Source organism: Glycine soja, chromosome 20 (assembly GCF_004193775.1).
Source record: "Glycine soja cultivar W05 chromosome 20, ASM419377v2, whole genome shotgun sequence".
Classification (NCBI taxonomy): Eukaryota; Viridiplantae; Streptophyta; class Magnoliopsida; order Fabales; family Fabaceae; genus Glycine; species Glycine soja.
Window position 1 is genome coordinate 31,003,207 of NC_041021.1, and position 21,187 is coordinate 31,024,393.

Consider the following 21,187-nt stretch of genomic DNA (forward strand, 5'->3'; position numbering starts at 1 on the left):
AGAGTGATTGATGGCAGCATCAAGAGAGTGACAGACGACAACATCGCGAGAGTGACAAACGACTGAGCATGGATAGATTGAGAGAGTGATGGACTACGACGCCACAAGAAGACTGCAAGAGGAAGGAACAATGAAGCGAAGAAGGACTCATGGTTTATAAAATCAAAAGTTCAAAACATCACAAATCAAAACAACGTCGTTTTGAGGTCCACAAAAAAAAAGGATAAATGACCTAGTCCGGGTTGACGGGTCACCAGTTTGACTACAAATCCGACCGAGTCGCTTCGGGTTGAGAGCACACCCGATCAAACTTAAGACTCAACCCAATCCAGCACCGGATTGTAGTCGAACCAGGCGGGTCAGTCTGAGACTTGAAACTTTGAAAGAAGGGTTCAAGTTTTTTTTTAAAAAAAAATTATACCAGTGCAGTATCCTTATGATAGTCCTTCATTTGTTTTAGCCGTTAGATTGTAAATGCTCCATATTTAACGGATCACATTCCTCTCCCGTCACAGGAAACATTGCCAGTTTTCCCATGCTAGCTCAATCTTAGAATAGTTAAGAATTGACCCAATTTTAAATTGAGTACTTTTTATATTTTTATTAAGCTTTTCAAATATTAAAATAATTATTTTTATGTCAAAAAAATAATTAATTGTTTTTTTAGGATGCCAATTCATACCTATGTTAGATAAGACCTTTGAGAAATTTATAAGCTCTTTGACTAGCTTATAAACTTCTTTGAACAAAATAAGTTTGTCTGGTACATGAGCTTATTTTAGTATTTTATTTTTCATAAGTTATTTCAAGTAACTTATTTCGATAAGCTACTTAAAGAAATTTATGAAAAATCACCTAGCTTATAAACTACTAGTTTTTTTCTTCTAAACTTTATCCTTACTATTTTATTTGAAAATTTATTTGACCATTTTTTTCAATTTAAAAACCTCTTATGAAAACTAAACACTACGGTGGCATTTGGTTGACAAAAAGTTCTAACTTTCCTTAAATCTTAAAGTGGAAAACTAATTATCATATTTGATAGGCAATTAATAAAGAAAAGATTGTTAGAAAAACATGATTCTCAAGAATCAATTTTAGCTCACTTTCCTGTGTTCCCAAGGAGGAGAGTAGGAATTCAACTTTTCCAAGTGGAGAAAATTTTTTAGTCATGTATTTTACATAAACCTTTAATTCTTAGGAAACATATTAAGACTAGTCAAACGTATTTTATACATTCTCAAGAATCATAATTCACAAGAATCAACTTTCCCAAGAATCAGGTTTTCTGGGTATGAAAAAATTTATTCCCTACCAAATGCCCCCCATATGACATATTTATTTTCTTTGTAATTATGCTACTTGAAATTCTACTTTTCTTTATTAGTTTGTTTAATGTAAAACTATTTATTTTAATGAATTATTTTATTTTTTATTTGGATCTATAATTAAAATATTTGGTTAGTAATTCAAAGTTGATAAAAAAAATCAAAATGATACGTAATTCATTGTATAGCAACAAAAACCCAACAAAAAGGGATTGAATTTTACAAATCAAACATAATTAGAAGATATGATTTGTATCATATTTCGTAATCATGCAAGTGAGAGACATACACATTTAAGTTCTTCTTGTACAAATAAAAAATAAATATTTAAAAAAATTATAGATAAAAAACACTTTTTTTTTATTTTTTTAAATAATATTATTAATAAAGTATTTAAATATTAAAAAATGATTTTAAATAATATAATTCTAATACTTTTTATTTAATTTATTTTACTTTTTTGGAGAAAAAAATGAAAAAAAATAATTTGACCATTTTCTATAATACAAATTTCAAAAATTATTATCTTACTTTTTAAGATGATAAATTATTAAAAATATTAAATATATCATTTTACATCAATTGATATTTATTGGTTAACTTATCAAATAATTTTAACAAACACATTCAATTAAATTAGCTAGCTTCCAACTTTTTAATTCTTATCTTTAGGGGTGTTCATGGGTACGAGTTACCCGTGAATCCAAATTGATCCAAATCAATCCAAACAGTTTGAGTCGGGTCATTTATGTATATTGGTAAAAATCAAACCGATCAAAATCATTCATGTACGGGTTGGATTACAAGTTTAGATTTATAAATCCAATCAAAATTTTTAGAGTTTTTGGTTTGACTTTAAACATTGATAATATTCGGATCCCAAGTATTGGGAGTACTACTGTTGAAACTTCTTAAGATATTACTTTCATATACATTGTTATTTGTTTCACTTTTTTTATATTTATTTTTTCTGTCATATTTATAATATTAATGTATTATACTTTGTTCATTTCTTTCAGTAAATCTGGTTGTAACAAATCTGATTGTAACAAAACTTATTGCAAGAAAATTAGTTTAGGAAATACTTGTGGTTCAAATTATTATAATAAATCTCATTGAAGAATATTTTATCTTAATTTGTGTATTAGTCTATTTTAGAATATTTTGTTGATAGTATTAAATGAATCAATTTTATTACTTTCAGACATTTGATAATATTATATTAATTATATTATATTGGACATTTTGGATAAATTATGATATAAGATAATAATTCTAAGAAAAAAAAACAAATTTAAATGGGTATTCTATTGGCTTGAACTGAACCAAACCATTCATGAATGAGTTGGATTAAATTTTAAAAAAAAATGAAAATCAAATCGAATCAAATCAATCAAATTTAATTAAAATTAGCCAAAACCAGCCTGTGAACACTCTACTTAACTTATAAATTATAATATAATTTTACCGGACATTAGTGAGTTTATAAAGGCATCTCAATATCTTTTTTCTTCGAATAATCGAATGAATTAATCATAAATCATATACTACTTGACCAATTGTGAGCTTATGGGTTAATTTTATACAGTAATTAGCAAATATACTATTTCAAACTACTCAAAACTTCTGAACGATCTAGTTTATCTGATTGAATATATCAACTTAGTTTGAAGTAAATAAAGTGACTATTGATTGGTTGAACTTGGAAGTTGGAATCAGTAGTATTTATAATCATATATATAAAAGAAATATAGGATTTTAGTGTACATATTTTTTTTTAACTATATACGTTACTATTTTATTCTTATAATTACTTTCATGAATTATCCACTAATTTTTAATATTTTCTTTTTATTAAAAAATATGAAAAGATAGTTAGGCACTATGTGTCTGTTTTTTTCCTAGTACATCATAATGAAAATAGAACTGTCATATCTCATTAAGGTATATATGGTATGTATCATAACTCATTAATTTAAAAGTAAAAAATATTTAAAATATACTGCCTAAAAAGGTGAAAAGAATTCAAAATATAGGTGGTATTCACGTAGTCAAGAAGAGCGTTTGTAAATTATCGAATTAGGGATTGTTGGAAAGAGTGCCATTTTGATTAAGCAAGATTGCTACGTAACGGGCACGTATGTATGTGGATATACTCTAGCGAATAGCGACATTTTTTGGTAGGTACTATCTCCAGCGATTATTCCTTCGTTTAGACTGTCCTATTTATTTATTAAACTTATAAAAGAAATAATCATGTGATATTTTTTTTTGGGGTACGAGGCCAAGAAATATTTTTATAAGGATATAACTATTCTCAAATTATGTAATATGTAGAATCACTTAATATGGGTAATAATTTTTTTTTAAAAAATATTTTATGTTATTAATATAAAATTTAAATTTAAGATTACTGATTAAAATCCCAAAAAAATATTACTGATTAAAATACAACAATGTATCGGTTAAAGTAATAATTATGGGACCAAAATTATAGCATCTGTATTATTTTTTCCACACCATCAAACTAACACTTAACACTGCCAAATTCCTTCTCATCCATGCATTGTGTTGCGATTATCCCATTTCCCCCAAATTTCACAATCTCAGCATTGGTAGGTGACGACCCAAACGCGGCAAAGGTGAAGAGACGGTGAAATAAAAAGAGACCGACGGCGTTAAGTTGGAGTTTGTTGATGTGGAAAAAAATAAAATAAGTAATGTTATTGGTCAACCGGTAAGTTTAGTCCAAATACAACGACCATCCTTTTTTTTTTTTTAGATAACTACAAACAATCATCTTTCAACATAGCAATTCCCGTTAAAAATTAAGGTGTTTTTTCAAGTATAACCTTAAACCTTGGATAATAACATAATTTATGCTTAAAATGAAGTAAACAAATGTATCAAAACTTATTTTGTACTAATTTCGGAGCGAGATGTTTGCTTTATCACACTAGGATCCGACCCACGTTGCACGGGAAATTAGCTTTTATTTTTACCTTGTCATAATACATAACTTACCTATTTGGTTCTCTCGTATCCAATTGCAAATTTAATAATCCACTCTTAACTATTAAAACTTAAAATTAGACTAACATAGAGTATATGGGGATGTAATCCGTCATATTTGACTAATCAGCAATGTGTATATAATAATCAAACCTGATTCCTAAGAATTATAAGTACTGTATTAAACAAAATATTCCACTAAAAACTTCATCAATGTCGAGCGTTGAGGTAATCCTGATCAAATATGCAGTTGAAGTTTTGTGCATAGCAAAAAATGTATCATCTATGAGATGGAAAAAAAAATTCCCAGCCAAAAAATAATAAGTCTAAATACAATTGAAATGTTTATGCTAAATCAGTACATTTCAAAATTCTTGGCTGCATTCTATTTTCCTGCAAGGCAATATAAACTAAAGTTAGAAAGTTATTGAAGTGCAACATAGGGAAAAAGATTGTTAGTCATTGAACCGCAACATAAGGAAAAGAGAAACAACTAACAGAAATAATAACAAAAAGAAATCTAAATTCACAACATTGACTTCTGACTGCTACCTGCTATTTTTAACCAAAGAAGCCTAATTAAATCATACGACTTTATAGTTGTCATAGGTAAAGGTCTTCCTCAATTTTAAACTATGATAGTTGTTATAGAATGAAACCAAGACAACATATCTCTTTTTGGATCTTAAAATCGTGTACAATTCCTCCTAAAAAATAGGTTCCATCTAGTCTAAATGATTAATTGTTACACATCTCATATATGCATGTAAACTAATTAATCAGAAAGTCAGTTATAGTTTAAAGTCTTAAAATTTAAAATTTTGAAGAATAATTTCTTTTTATGGAAAGCAACAATGCAGATATAAAACATTGTTTATGATAACACTTAATAAGCCTTGTTTATGATAAAGAAACAGAACTCCTTGCATATATACACTTCAGTTGCATTGGCTGTTCATGTTCTTTTTTCTTTTAATAAGTTTACTCTATTTGATTGAGAACTATTTGTATACCCTTCTTATGATAATATTTGTTTTTTAATTATCTATCTTGTTTTAGTATTTTGAAGTGCTTAATGTATGAATTTTACCAAAACTAGGTCCTCGAAGTTATGCTAGCTTGTCATATATAACAAACTCAATGAGAAACTTCATACTTTTGTTTAGATGGTTATTGTTAAAACTAAGTCACTTGTGAAGTTATATAGCATGCACTTATTTTTAACTATCACTAAGAAGAAATCTGCCAGATAACAGTAATAAAAAAACCAGAGCACAAATAAAATTGCAGTCAGAGTAAACTAATTAAGACTGTTAAAATCTTGACTGGCCTTAAACATCTCTATTCATATCATATTAGTAATGAGTAATGACTACCCAATATTAGAAGCATTCATAATTTGTAAATAAGTTAGAATGCAGATGCTTTTACAAAATCAGATGAACTTGTTCAAGTTAATGAGTAATAAGTACCTAAGAAACATAAACAAAGCAATATGAGTATGTTGTCAATACAACCTGTTTTCATAACTTATTTTATCTTTGAAAATGAGCATGACAGCAACAAACCTTATCATGACAGCAGATCTTATATAAGAACTTCGTACACATTTGATGATAACAAACATGTTCTTAGTTCTTGTAAACGAAATGAACATTGAATTCAATGAAACATGGCAGCGTAACACATATAAGACCATGTTACTGCAGTCAACACAGTTAAAAGTTTTAGTAAAAGAAAATTCCAATTATTGCTGTTGCGTTATATACAAGATGCACATTAAATCAAATTCTATGGTTCCCTATTTACAAGATGCACATTAAATCAAATTCTATGGTGACCTACTTAACGATCATATATAGTAATCAATGAAATTTTCCAAAACTGGTTCCACTAGTAGCAACCAATAACCAAATAAAATATATACTGTCAAGTATTCAGTTTATGGTTTTAGGTTTTAACAAACACCAACCTCCATTGCACGCTTTTCATGGATTGCCTCAAGATCAGCAAGGGCCTGTTCTTTTGTTTCATACTTCAAAAATGCACCACCTACACTAAAGAAATAAAGCTTTGTAATTAGTTAAGAAGCACCAAAGCCCAAATAAGAAATAAAGGATAGGTTCATTGCACAATTCACGCAAGACAGCAGTAACTTAGATTCAAGCATACACTACCACATAGAACTAAAAGTACTGTTGGTAGGAACCACATATCTTGGAACGTTCAAAAATTAAAATTGAATTAAAATCATTGTAAATTGATCAACTATGTTATATTACATACATTAGTGATCAAAGAATTAATGGTTGAGTATTAGACAGAGGCTATGTTACCAAGCCTCAAACTTTTTTTTTGGTTTGGAAGAACAAAACCATGACAGAATCCAAGAACAGGTAATTAAGGGGTTATTTAAAATTGTGCGCATATGATGATAAACAGGTTTCCATTATACGATTAGTGAATAAATTAAGAAAAAAACACATATCTTGGACCGTTCAAAAATTAAAATTGAATTTAATTGCATGTCAATATAATATTTGTAAACTGAATGATTCTGATCAAATTTGTTATGTTAGTGAACAAAGAAAAGGCAAACAGGTTCATATATTATGATGATAAACAGGTTAGCATGGTAGGATTAGTGAAGAAAGAAAGGAGAGAGAAAGAAAAAAAGATAAAAAACCTCCTATAAGCAAGAAAGTGTGGTTTTCTTGGAGCCCAAGCAATCTCTTGTTGCAACGTAGGTTCATTCAACAATTGGTTGCAATGTAAGCCAGCCAAAAAGAAACAAAAGGGGAGAGATAAACCAATCCGGGGAAAGAAAAAGAGCAAAGATAAGCCATGCGCAGAAGAAAAGAAAATGCAGGCAACAGTGGCGCCACCGCGGGTGGCGCTGCTTCCTCTCTTTTCTTCTCTTCTTCAGCTTCTCGTCTCTCTCTTTGTCTCTCCTTTTTCTCCCCATGCTTCTCTTCCTCTTCCTCTTCTCTGTCACAGCTCAGAAATTAACCTCCTGAAATAATAATTTCGAAATCTTCAAAATGTGAGGCTTCTGCTGAAACTTTGTGCCTAGGGATGAATACATATAGAGACTAGTTTTCGTAGCCCAACTACCTACCTGAAATCGTTAACTTTGAACTCTGATTACTTTTCTAACCGTGTTAACACAACTACAGAAACATTAGTTTACATTTATTAATTAATCGTAAACCTTTCAAGTTCTTTCACAGACTTACTAAAAAAGGGAAGCTATGCAGTATTAATAAGTGTAAATTACAATAACTACTCGTAAAGTTTTGTAAAATTAGGCAAACATTTCCTGTTTTTCTTAACATTTACATTGATCTCCTTTAGTGAAGTAGTAGATAAAGACAAAGGATATTTGTGTATTTTTACGAAATTTGAGGGGTGTTTGTGTAATTTTTGTTACCTAAATACTCTTTTTTTAGAAATTTATAAATTAATGCTATAAATAAATAAAATAAATTCATTTTCTCATATCAAGAAGATGGCTAAAATACATTAATTAATTAGTAAAAGTAATTAAGAAGACATGATGAGATGATGAGCCCTAATAATTTCAAGGAAAATTTTGAAAAAAATAGTATAAAATGTTAACAAATTTAATATTATTAACAAAATTAACCAACATTTTGAACTGAGTGTGAATAGTAAAAGGACATGTTTACGCGTCACAATGACACCTTTAATCCATGTTTTTTAAAGCAAAAGAACATACTTAAGCATCACAATGAGACCTTTAATTCCAATGGCACCAAAGGTCTCAAAGATTATATGCAGCATACTACTTATTATCACAATAAAGAGAAAGAAATACATGGATCGAAGGGGCAAAACCAGACCTGTATGCATAAACAAGTAAAATCTGTGTTGAAAGCAAAATTACTATTAAAATATTCCTTACATTTTTTATTACATTTCTGAGACTATGAAAAATATTCTTAATATATCCTTTCATTTTTATGTTAATACCAAATTAAAAAAAAATTCCCTTTACAGTAAAAAGTTATGTTAAACAAAGCTTAGAAAATATATTTAATAAATAAACAAGTAAAAAGAATTAATTGAAGTTAATTATATATTTTCTATTTTTTATTGATTGAAAGATAATAAAAACAATTCAATACTTTTGTTTAGTTTCTTAATAGAATATGTTAAATAAGATGAAATCTTTTTTTTTTTTTTTTATATTTCTCTCTTTCCAAAGTCTAAGAAATCTAATTAAAAATTAAAAAATATTGCAATAAAACTATTTTGTTAGTTTTCAATAGTTTGTTTTTTTTTTAATTTTTATCTTATTTGACATGTTGGTATTTTTTATTTTTATTTTTATTTTGTTAGTTATCGTTTTTTCTACTATGTGTAAAGATGAATTGTTGGATTGTAATAATAGAAGAATTTCTGGGAAACAAATTTTGTTTACTTTTTCCAGTTGAGACTCAACTTTCATTGGGAGTTGATGAGAGTTACTAGAGGAAAGATGAGTCAAGAGGGCGAAACTTCGGGGAGCTTATAATCTAAGAAACATTGAGCTCCTCTCAAAAAGAAAAAAAAAAATGAAAAGGAAACATTGTGCTTATCAAATATCACACTTCATAACTAATTACTAATTAGCAACAATAATTCATCAGTATTCAATACTACTTTTATTTTATATAATTCATTTGTTAAAACTAACTTATAAGCTATGAAAAGGTTAAAGCTTATAAACTAACTCATTTAATTAAAAGTTTTTGATAAAACTAAATAATAAATAAGTTGTAAAATGTTAAATCACATAAAATGATAAGTTTAATATTTTTAATTTTAAAATTTTATTTATAATATTTTATCATTTTAAAAAATAAGACATAAATAAAAATAATATAAGGAACCAAATTAAGTTATGTAGTTTTAAAAAAATAAAAATAATTCAAAAAATAATAGTTTATATGATTCAAAAGATTTTTAACTTTAAGAAACAACATAATCATAAAAATTGACGAATTAACTATTGTATATATATAAAAACATAAAATTAGATAGAGAATTAGTTTAGATACCAAAAAAAAAGAAATTTTTAAATTGAATAAAAGAATAAAATAAAATAGTAAAGATAAAATTAAAAGAAGAAAAACTAATAACTTATTAGTTAACTTATTTTTTATAATAAAAAATAAGTTACTAAAATAAACTCTGATACCAAGCTAACTTATAAGCCATTAGCTTATTTTGATGGAAATAAGCTTATAAACTAATCAAAGAGCTTATAAGCCCCTCGAGAGCCTTCCCAACTGTGCCAAAAACTCAATCCACAGATGTTGGTAGATAGGGATGAAAATGTTCCATCTTGAAAAATTACTGGTTTACCGTCGCTAATGCAATGTCATTAATTTATGCACCTTTATATTTTAAAAATATTTTCTAAATATTCTCCAATGACACACTTTAGCTGCATAGCTGTTTAGCTTCGTTCAACTTCAAGAATGTTCTCCCTTCAATATGCCACCATTGAAATGAATTTACGCCACATTTATTTCCAGGGATCAAAATAACCATGCCTTGTCCCATTAGATGGTTCAAGAAAAATATTTTGGATTGGACTCTCAAAATCCAAATAATAGTTTGACATATTCAAAAAATATTAAAACTATCCAAACAATGGGTATGTATTAATCTGGAAGACCTATGTAAACCTAGAATCCAAGATCTAAATCCTTTGCTTCCAAAATCAATTTGGAAAGTTTGAACCCATAAAAGAGAAGGCATAATCAGTGCCAGAAAGAAAAAATGACAAAGAAAAGAAGTCCCAAGAAATCACATCAACCACACCAATAATTTTCAACAAGAATTTCCACTCTAAGTGCACGGGGATGACGGAGCCTCCCATCTAATGCATATATGTGTCCACCATGGAAAAACTTCAATTCATCGGTATGATTCAGGGCGCTTTGGCTTGCTTTGAACAACAGCTTCAATCTTCTCCATCACAACAGGAGTCAGTAATGGAATGACATTGATTGCTTTCATGTTCTCTTGAATCTAAGCAAAACAAAACAGAAAAAATAACATAATATTACAATGGCAAGTTCATTCTTGCAAGTTATATCTCAAATTAAGAATGGCATCAATTACTTTCGTGTTCCATTGAACAAGTTGAATCTAAGAAACATGAAACAGAAAAAAAAAATATAAAACTTTTAGTGGCAAAGTCCATTCTTACAGGCAACTTGTAATTGTGCAAGTACAGGGATATGTAAGCTACTATTTCATTGCTCAATCATATGTACAGTATATTTTTCAATCCTCTTTACTACGAAAAAAATAATGTCAAAAAAAGGTTACATATACAATAAAGTAAGCATATGGTTAGGAGGACTTCTGTTTCTTTCCCCTATAGCAATACAATGATTTTCTGTTAACTGCTTCTTTGCCCAATCAATGTAAATTATGCATCCTAGGAGACTGGTTGTGTAAGTTTCTCCACATGTAAAGGTTAAATTAACATTCTGTTGTGTGCATTTACATTTCAGATTCTTTGAAAGAAAAAGTCCCTTCTACAAACTATACTTTACCTAAGAGTATAGAACTCCATATTACCACACTAAATGCACCATTTAGAAATTTTATCCTTCTATTCAGATTGAATTCAGTCCATAACTCTTGCCATCCTTATAATAAAAGTTCATATTTATAATATATTTCTCAATTCAACACAGTAGCATTTGAGAAGAGAAAATCCGAACAAGTAGTTCCTACATGTATTCTAACACAAGACGTGTATGATGGGATAACTACTAGTGTAAGAAACCCACGAGCCAAATCTGGTCTTGGATATATTAACCAGGGACATATGAATATGATAGGGACTTGGGTATTATGGGGTGTCTAAGTCCCACATCAAGTAGTATGGGATGCTCAGTGTGAGAGTGATAGAAGGCTATATGTATAGTTGGAATCTCATTGAAAACTATCTAATTGAAAGCCTAGATCACTTTTCTATAACTAGCTTGCCAAAATGGCCATTCAACGCCAGTAAACCGCTTCTGAAAGCTAACCTCAATATCCCAATAGATTAATTTAGCTTAAATTATGGAGAAATTTAAAAGGCTGGATATGAGCAATCATGGTGTTAGTAAGACATAGACAAGCAATCAAAAGGACAACAATCAACGGAAATTTTAACATTATGTACACTCCATACTATCATATACATAAAAGGTCTCAACATTCAGCTTTAAAAGGCTAAAATAGTCAATTGTAAACTAAATAAGCTGATCTCCTTTTCCCCCATTCAATCCAAACCACGAGACAACCACATTACTTCTATGATTACTAAATGAAAATAGTGTTACCAGTCCAAGCACAATAGAACAAATTGAGCTCTGAGTAGCTAGAAACTAGAAAGACAGTGCAAGATAGATGCAAGTGATATGCAATCAAAACAAGGAGATTGCAAACCCAAGAGATGTTAGAGAAAAGAATTCAAAAGGAAACAAATTTTGTCAGCTATTCTCTCTTTTCAGAATTCAGAAAAAAGAAGAAAAATGAAAGCCACAGAACAGACAATATTACAATAGTTCGCAAAATGGACACATAATTCAAATATTGAATCAGTATTTACCCTTAAGCAAATCAAACAGATACCATGATATTTTGCTTAAACCAGGACTGATTTTTGAAACTTGGTTCCCTAAATGATTAAAAAAAAATGCACTTGTTTCCAAGGAAGTAAAATAATCAGTTTTACAAGCGCGGTTGCAGTGAATTCCACTTAAACGATATGCAACAGTTTGCAGGGAAATACAGAGCACAATACAGTTTAAACATCAACAACAAAAGCAAATCATAAACAGTAGTCCAGTACATTAGAATCCAACTTAACGATAATTCTTTAAGGGCAATTGTTAAAAACATTAGCCTTAGTCTGATTCTAGCTTCCTTCACTAGTAATGTAGAAGTCTTCATGTCACTAGCAAAACAGAACAATACAAACCTCCAAAGAAAGTAATAACAGAAAAAAAACGAAGAAAACCGATGTGGGCCACTAATTAGGATTACCAATATCTCTTTATTTAAATATTGCATTATTTCAATTTATTTTCTTTCTTTATATTTCCTTGTTTTGATAAGATCTACATATCAGAATCCTTGATTTCAAATCCTTAGTATTATTATTCTTTATTAAGATAGCTGTTTAGTTATGATTATATTAATTACTGGCCTCTTCATTTTTTATTTTACCAATTAGGACAATTGTTAATTATGATCATATTAATTAAGGATATCTTTGTAAGCCTTTTTTAGAGGGCAGACCTAATAGGAACATCATCACCGAGAGCATTTTTAGAAAAATAAAGTGTTAGTTTACGCGGCGGCGGGGGGGGGGGGGTATGTCAAAGATGATTCTGCTTCTCACTTTCACTATAGAATATCAGAAGAAGGAGTCTTCCGTGTCCAGGCATGTGAATTGATCCTACGCAAAGGTTCATAACCAAAAGCCTTTCCACACTAACACCACATGTAATCAAAAGAAGAATGGACACTTATCCTTTCATCTCAGAAATCAAGGTGAACAGAAGTAAAGAAAAACAATCCTGGATCATGGGCATTGATATCTGAACAAAATAATCTTGGCAAACAGCTTATTTTCTCACCACAATGCAATAGACATTTCAACAACAGATAAGCAATCACTCTTCTTCTTAACGGTAAATAAATCCAGTAGCGAAGACAACTAACCTGAGACTCCTTTGTAGCACCACAGATAACCGAGGAAACATTAGGATTAGCAGCACACCACGCAATCGCAAGCTGAGACAATGGCACACCAAGCTCATCCGCAATCGGCTTCAATCCATCAACCTTCCTAAGCACATCATCAACAAGCGACCTTGACGCCAGATTCTACAGAAAAAAAGACCACATAAATAACCTAAACAAAAGCACTAGAATATTTAAAAAATAAATAAAAAAATCCTGTTCTAGTCCCTGAGATTGTAAGCATCAATCACTTTGGTCCTTAACTTCACAAAATCATTACTTGTCTCAAAAAGACTTAAGTAAATACTAAATAGCATTACATAAAATGAGGATTAAAATAAAGATTTCCTAAAGTGGAAAAGTACTTTGTAATTTTCCAAAGCGAATCTGCTATCCGGTGGTATAACTCCTTTCTTATATTTCCCAGTGAGCACTCCAGAGGCAAGAGGACTCCATGTAGTGAGGCCTGTGCCATAGTTGGTGTACAGAGGAAGAAACTCAGACTCAACCTGCAACATTATCAAGTCAAATAAAAAGTCCAATCAGGTGAAAACTCCAAAACCAAATTAAAAAAAAAAAAAAAGGCATGGAATACACAAAACATAAATGTAGTTCTTCAAGTGTGCTTTTGTTTTTATTATCCCGTTAGAATAATAAAAGGCTCACTCAGATTCTCAAGGTGAAACTTCAATTCTTAATTAGAAAACAGTACCAAAAGCTTCTTAACGAGCTGCATCTAAGATTTGTCCAATTCAAAGACCAAAACCGAATAAAAGAGACAGAAAGAAAGGGAACAAATAACAGAAATGCTAGCTAGCATCCATTATCAAATACACCGTTTTCAACACAATCATATCAAGAATCAACAAGTGCGTAAGAGAATGTGGTACTAACACTCCTCCAGCGAACAAATACCATGTGCCTACACAAAAACACATTACTAGGATTTCTCATAGCAATGATAAAATGTTAATAGCATTTATAGCTAAGCAAAAACCTTGTGCCTGGACAGGAGGTTATACTCAGGCTGTTCAACAATAGGACCAACAAGGTCCAATCTCTGTGCCACAGCCCAGGCCTCGGTGATCTGCTGAGCAGACCACTCGCTAGTGCCCCAGTAGAAGGCCCAGCCCCTATCAATAACATGATTCATGGCCCTCACGGTTTCCTCGATCGGAGTAGAGGTATCCGGCCGGTGGCAGTAGAGAACATCGACATATTCCATTTCGAGGCGTTTCAGTGAGGCCTTGGTCCCCTCAACGACGTGCTTGCGCGAGAGGCCCTTGTCGTTGGGGCCCTGCCCGCCCCAGAAGATCTTGGTGGAGACGACGATGTCGGAGCGCTTCCAGCCGAGCTCCCGGATGGCCTGGCCCATGATTTCCTCGGCGCGGCCGTTGGCGTAGACCTCGGCGTTGTCGAAGAAGTTGACGCCGTGGTCGCGGCAGCACTGTAGGAGGGCCTTCGCCTCCTTCACGTCCAGCTGGTTCCCGAAGCTCACCCACGCGCCGTAGGAGAGCTGGCTCACCTTCAGGCCAGATCGCCCCAGGTTCTTGTATTGCATCTTCTTTGAACTGGATTTGGATTTGGATTTGGATCCGATTAGAGGGGAAGAAGGAGGAGGAGGAGGAAGGCACTTCGGGAATCGTCGAATCTAGCAGTAGAGAGAGTGTGAGTGAGTTTGAGAACGGAAAGAAAGGGTGTGTGCGAGTGACAAAAAAGATGGATCAGTGATCGGTGATCCGTGGAATTTTTTCTACGTGTAAACTGATCGAGATGGGACTTGGGAAGAGCACGTGACATTCAATTAATTAGTACCACATATGTAGTGACATGGATCAAGATATTATGTAATGGCATAATTCTAAATTTCTTTTTGAGGTAATAAATACCATACGTCTAAGATATTATGTAATGACATAATTATAAGTATTTTTTTAATGTACTTTCTCACGTATTACAATAATGGTTGTATATTTTTTTAATGTAATATTAGTTAACTTTTTTACTTATATATATATATATATATATATATATATATATATATATATATATATGAGGTTTAATTATTTATCTGGTTTTTTAGCCCAAAGAATTGAGCACGATCATCCACTCTCAAAAGATGCTTCCAGACAATCGTTGGAGCAGGACAATCTCTAAGCACATGAAGAATGGACTCTTCTCATTCTGGCAATCACCGCAATAGGGCGAACCAATACCCCACGAAGCCACTCGCTTATGGGCAGTTAAAACGGGCATGATGATTGTGCCACAAAAACACTCTTATTCTTTGAGGAACTTTCGAATTCCAAATCATCTGCCACACATAATTGCAATTGAGCTGGTGAAAATTAATAAGTCTCTTGTAATCGCTGGAAATGGAAAACTTACCCAACCTATCACCCGGCCACATTCTTTTATATATTCTCCTGCTGCCTGGGAAGGTCGCACAATAGCTTTGATGCGCCGAACAAAGTCATTGGGCAGGAAGAAACCTAGCATATATAATTAGTTGCAAAGGAAAAGTTTGTAGAGGATTGATTTTGAATTCAATTTTTACTAGTTATCCTTTATCCACAAATATTCAATAATTATGTGGTGTGATGACTGATGAGTCATACACGTCCATTGTAAAATCATTTATTTATATTTGTAACTTTTATTCAATATTAAAATTAAAAAACCCAAAACGAGACTTCTTGTATAATTATTTCATTAATGTGAGCCAGTGAGCCTGAGTCCAATTGTGGCTTAACTTAAAGGGAAGAGGCAAATTTTGAATAATATAAGGTCCAGTTTTATGTGCTATGTGCTTCTTTGCCATCCAGAGGACCCATGCACCATTCAACATTTCAACTCTATTTCTTTCTCCTCGTAAAAAAAATAAAAACTCTTTTTCTTTCTCATTTGTTCAACTTGTTGTCACTACTAGAAAAATGACTTTTTAAGACACGTGATTTACGACGGTTATTTGAGGAACTGCTTTAAAAAGTGGTGCGGTGGTATTTTTGTAATTATTGTGTAACAAATTTCATTTTACGACGCACTTTCTAAGGCGATTATTGAAAACCGCCTTAGAATGTTATGTTTTTTTAAATTTATGCCTAAAAACCGTCGTAATTCTAAAAACAAAAAAAGGGAAAATTGCTTGCTCCTCATGGCTGCTGTGTACGTTTCTGCTAGCTAGCTTTCGAGATTGCTTTGAACCCTAGACTGCTTGCTCCTTGCTCCTTCGTTTGAACCCTCCCTTTCTGCTTGCTCCTTCGTTTGAACCCTCGCTTTCTTTGACATTGAAGCCCTACCCCTTCTTCCATTGAAGCTCCTTCACCTGTTCTTCCATTGAAGCTCCTACCCCTTCTTCCATTGAAGCTCCTTCACCTCTTCGACTTCATCGCTCCAACTTCTCGGCTCCAAGTTTCGTGAAGACAGAGATTGGTTAGTCAATTACTAACTTTGCTAGGTTAAGCTTATTTGAACCTTGTTTTAGGTTAACTGGTTCGTGTACTGTTGAAGAAAGGTCGCGGGTTCCATGTAATTTCTTTTAATGGTGATGTTTAGTAATTGTCGTTGCAGGGAAGACACGCACATGTCATGGATGACTTGTTGATGAAGAAGCTGATGCATTTTTGAGTGGGCTGCAAACGGGTCAGTGGCTATTTGTTATTGAAGCTTTCGTATGGTGTTTTATTAGTAAACTATATTTTGTCATTAGCTAAATTCTCAGCAAGTCCATCTAAGATATAAAAGTTTTTCATTTGATAAAGAAATGATCACTGAATCCTAATATGTTAGGAAAAAAGCACACACCTTGAACCTTGTAGTGTTCCCTTCATTTCATTTGGTAGCAATTTCAAAGATATCACTGTTTGAAAATGAGGGTCCTTTGTTTTTTCACTTTTTCCTGGTACTGAAGAAGACTAGCTTCACTTTCAGCCTGTAATTTGATTTGGGCTTCCTTCAAGGCTTGAACTTCAGCTTCAGCTTTAGCATCAAATCATCAGTAGAATTAGCCTAATACAATAAGTAGAATTAGCAGCTAATAAGATAAAAATTCTTTAGTTGAAGTGAAATAGAACATAACAATGATATATTTAATCAGTAGAATTAGCAGCTTCAGCTTTAGCTTCAACTTTAGTATGATTAATCAGTAGAATTAGCAGCTTCACCCTGTGAAAACAACTTAACTGAGTCAGTATATATTTAAAGAAAATATAATATCAAACAAAACAACATAGGGCATATAAACATCTCATATATGACTTACATTTGAATTTGTATCATCAGTACAACCCACAACAGGATTTTTGGGCTCAACATGTAAAAATAAACTCAGCCTAGTAAGAATTTAACAATGTTTTTGTAGACATGAAATAGAGAATACAGATATATCAGTTACGATTTCTCACGAAAAGCTTCCTTGAACCAGCTAATGAGGAATCCAAATCCTTTAACACAATAGCTGGCATTTGATCGATATCCCAACCTACAACTTTGCAGATGACTTGTGCATAGGCCCTGTGAGCTCGCTTCCTTCTTGTCCTTAGTATGGCAGTGGAGTGTTGAATTAGTCCAATACAATCCTTAAACCTCTTCCATACCTTGTTCCCAATACCCCCACAAACCAAACAATAAAAATCTCCTTCCTTGTGATTGTTCTCATAATATCTCCTAAGGTCACCATCTTCTGCAAACACTTTTTCAAAGAACTTATACTCCTCAGATTCTTTAGAATCATTATCTAGTAGTTCATCATCCTCTGCCTCCTCTTCATCTTCGTCACTGTCAGAACCAGCATCCTCAACTAAGAACTTCTGGCAAGCTTCTAATGCTCTGTGCTGCAATTGCAGCACTGCCACAGTTGCTTTCTCTTCTGCTGATAGAGAATAAGTGAGAGAAGATGATTTGATGTCATCAAAGGAAGGCCATCCTGAAGCTGTAGAAGAAAAACCAGCCTTGGGGCTTTCACTTTCCCACTCAGCACCAGAAACCAGAGATTCATGAGATTCCTACATTCAATTTTCATTAGTAACAACCAACAAGAAGTAAACATATATGGGAGTTGGGATTTGCTAGCAGCCAATATTAGTATTCCTTTGCTATTCCGATTTTCACAAATTTGAAGAAAGTGTAGCCTACCACAGCTAGCGATGTTAGCCAATAATTAGGTATAACTTCCATCTTTTATATTTAAAATGCTATCCCTTAAAAGCTAGCTCTTTGTATTTGATCTAGTAATGTGTTTAATGTGCAAGTTCAAGACAATTTCACATTATAGCAGTGAATGGTGAAATAAACCTCAGCTTTTGAAGGAGCACCAAAAATTACATTTTGGTAGCTTTGCCATAGGGTACCATCCACACCTGTGAATCTTGGTAACTTTCTCTACTATTACATAAAAGCTTTTGTAATTTCAACCAGAAGAATAAAAAGCTTTACATAGATTAGCTCATTATCATTTATCAAAAATTTATCCTCAATACATAAATTTTCTCCAAATTTTCCCCAAATAACATTCTAACCCTGAATATATAACCTAGAAAGATACGCATAGGAGGAATGGAGAAAAACAAAAAGAGTAAAGGTCCATGCTTCTATTCAGCATTCATAATTTGAGATAGACCATAGTTGTCTCACCTTAACTATTTTTGGATAGCATTTATCGGAACTGTACGTGGAGACAATTTTAAATGTTTCTCAATATGATAGTAGACATTAACATACTCATCATATTTGTCCTTCTCTCTCTTTCTATTTGAGTGGGTAATAAAATCTTAAAAATACAATAAAATATACAAATAAAACAGAGGATAGACCGGGCCAAATACTGAGCCTTAGCTAGCTAGCCAGCACACCACATGCAGTGAGAGGCACCAAATTTTGTGGACTCTAAGTAATAAAAACAAATTAAATTAGAGGATGGCTAGATTCCCCATTTTATTTCTTCTATATATTTATGTGCTAGTTGTTGTTTTCTTACATGAACACACGTAATTCCTAGGATCAGAAAGCTACAACTACTTGGCAACTTAGTATAATGGAAACCCATGTCACAAATTGGCTGTCTATGTATTCATAATTGCTCTACTACATGACTAGGATTGCTGTAGTGACACTCTCTCAAACTTCTTGTGTTTGTGGAATGAATAAGACTCGCTAAAATTAGCTTGTTTGCCATGGACACAAGTAAGATTAAATTTAATATTGATTTAATTTAAACTATATACAAATTTCAATCTGAATTAGCTAATTTAATATAAGATGAATATATATATATATATATATATATATATATATATATATATATATATATATATATCCTTTCTTATGAAAATCAATTGAAAATCACATGACAACATATATTTATGACCTTTCTGTCTAGACTCACACTTTCTTTCTCAAAACCCTGCAGAAAGAGAGTTAGCATAACTGCATAAGAGCCATGATAAAATAATTTAGCCTACTCACATCAGTATGCACCCATAATTTCTTTCAGGCTTCTTTTTATCTACCTTAAAAAGGTGGACCTGATACATAAAAATAATTAACCTTGCTAAATGCTAACATTCTTATTAAACCCTATTATAGGCTCCCCAGGATCAACAAGTTTATAAACATCTTTTATTAAAAGTAAAAACGACAGAAAACCAAATTTTGCAGAAAGCAATAAAAAATATGCAACAAATACACTTTGTTTGAACTCAAAAGCATTAAGCAGGACATTTGGGTTCAACCTGTAAACATAAACTCAGCCTAGTAAGTATACACTCAATAAAAAATACAGATATATCAATTAGGATTGCTCACCAAAAGCTTCCTTGAACCTGTCAAGGAGGAATCCAAATCCTTTAATACAATAGCTAGCAATTGATCAATGTCCCAACCAACAACTTTGCAGATAACCTGTGCATAGGCCCTGTGAGCTCTCTTCCTTTTTGTCCTTAGTATGGCAGTGGAGTGATGAATTAGTGTCTTACAATTCTTAAACCTCTTCCATACCTTCTTCCCTATACCTCCACAAACCAAACAATGAAAATCCCTTTCCTTTTGATTGCTCTCATAATATCTCCTCAAGTCACCATCTTCTGCAAACACTTTTTCAAAGAACTTGTACTCCTCACATTCTTTAGAATCATAATCATTTACCAATTCGTCTTCATCCTCATCATCTTTATCATCTTCGTCACCGTTAGAACCAGCATCCCCGACTAAGAACTTCTGGCAAGCTTCTAATGCTTTGTGCTGCAATTGCAGCACTGCCACAGTTGCTTTCTCTTCTGCAGATAGAGAATAAGTGAGAGGAGGTGCTTTGATGTCATTAAAGGAAGGCCATCCTGAAGTTGTTGAAGAGACGCCAGCTTTGGGAAAATCTTTATCATTATTCATTACACCCTATAGTCCTATACCACGACTGACTACTTTTAGTTACTCTGCCTTCAACTTCAGTTAATTTGTGCAGTCAACTGGACAATAAAATTCCAAAGTCTGATAAAAGAAACAAGACCAGATATCTCACACTCTATAACTCTGTTTTCAACCATCCTGCACAGAATGCCAATCAATTATTATAAAAAAAAAACACACAGAAATTGGAATTGATTATGCAAAAGAATTAAATCACAAAGAAGTTTCTGGAATTACCACTGGTTCCCAAATTGTCAAGAGTTGTAATGGTATTGTAACTTGTTTCATAAAAGCTTTGGTTCAAAACAGACTGCATATACATGTATAATTATAATTATTATTTTCAAATTTTCACAAGCAAGAGGTTTTAACTCTTTAGTCTTTACCTGTGGCATTGGAGGGAATTGTGTTGATGGGTTAGGCATGTTGATGCTGGCACCATATCCACCAATAGGTTCATGTCCAATGTGTGACTGGAGAATGTTATTATTAGAGAAACAAATTAAGCTAAATATTAACTTTGTACTAAAACTTTGGTGAGTAAATTGTAGAGACCTAGACTTACATCTTTGGAATAGATCTGCTCTATATTAAAATTCAATTGTGGATTTACAGTGGCAAGTTTCATGGACAAAAACTGCAAAATATAACTTACGTAAGTTGAGCATTCGAGTAATCACGACATT

At 32.1% G+C, this 21,187-nt stretch overlaps 2 protein-coding genes across 2 annotated transcripts; both read right to left on the reverse strand.

Moving 5' to 3' along the window:
• Positions 1-9,886: 9,886 nt before the first annotated feature.
• LOC114403240 (probable voltage-gated potassium channel subunit beta) lies at positions 9,887-14,888 on the reverse strand. The gene is made up of 4 exons (XM_028366065.1): positions 14,101-14,888; positions 13,469-13,612; positions 13,083-13,247; positions 9,887-10,382 (listed from the first exon to the last, which is right to left on the reverse strand). The coding sequence occupies exons 1-4, from the start codon at positions 14,662-14,664 to the stop codon at positions 10,269-10,271; spliced, it is 987 nt and encodes a 328-aa protein (XP_028221866.1). The 5' UTR covers positions 14,665-14,888; the 3' UTR covers positions 9,887-10,268.
• Positions 14,889-17,057: 2,169 nt separating this feature from the next.
• LOC114401978 lies at positions 17,058-20,483 on the reverse strand. The gene is made up of 3 exons (XM_028364542.1): positions 19,905-20,483; positions 17,507-18,106; positions 17,058-17,111 (listed from the first exon to the last, which is right to left on the reverse strand). Exons 1-3 carry the CDS (start codon positions 20,481-20,483, stop codon positions 17,058-17,060), a joined length of 1,233 nt encoding a protein of 410 aa, XP_028220343.1.
• Between the last annotated feature and the right edge of the window lie 704 nt (positions 20,484-21,187).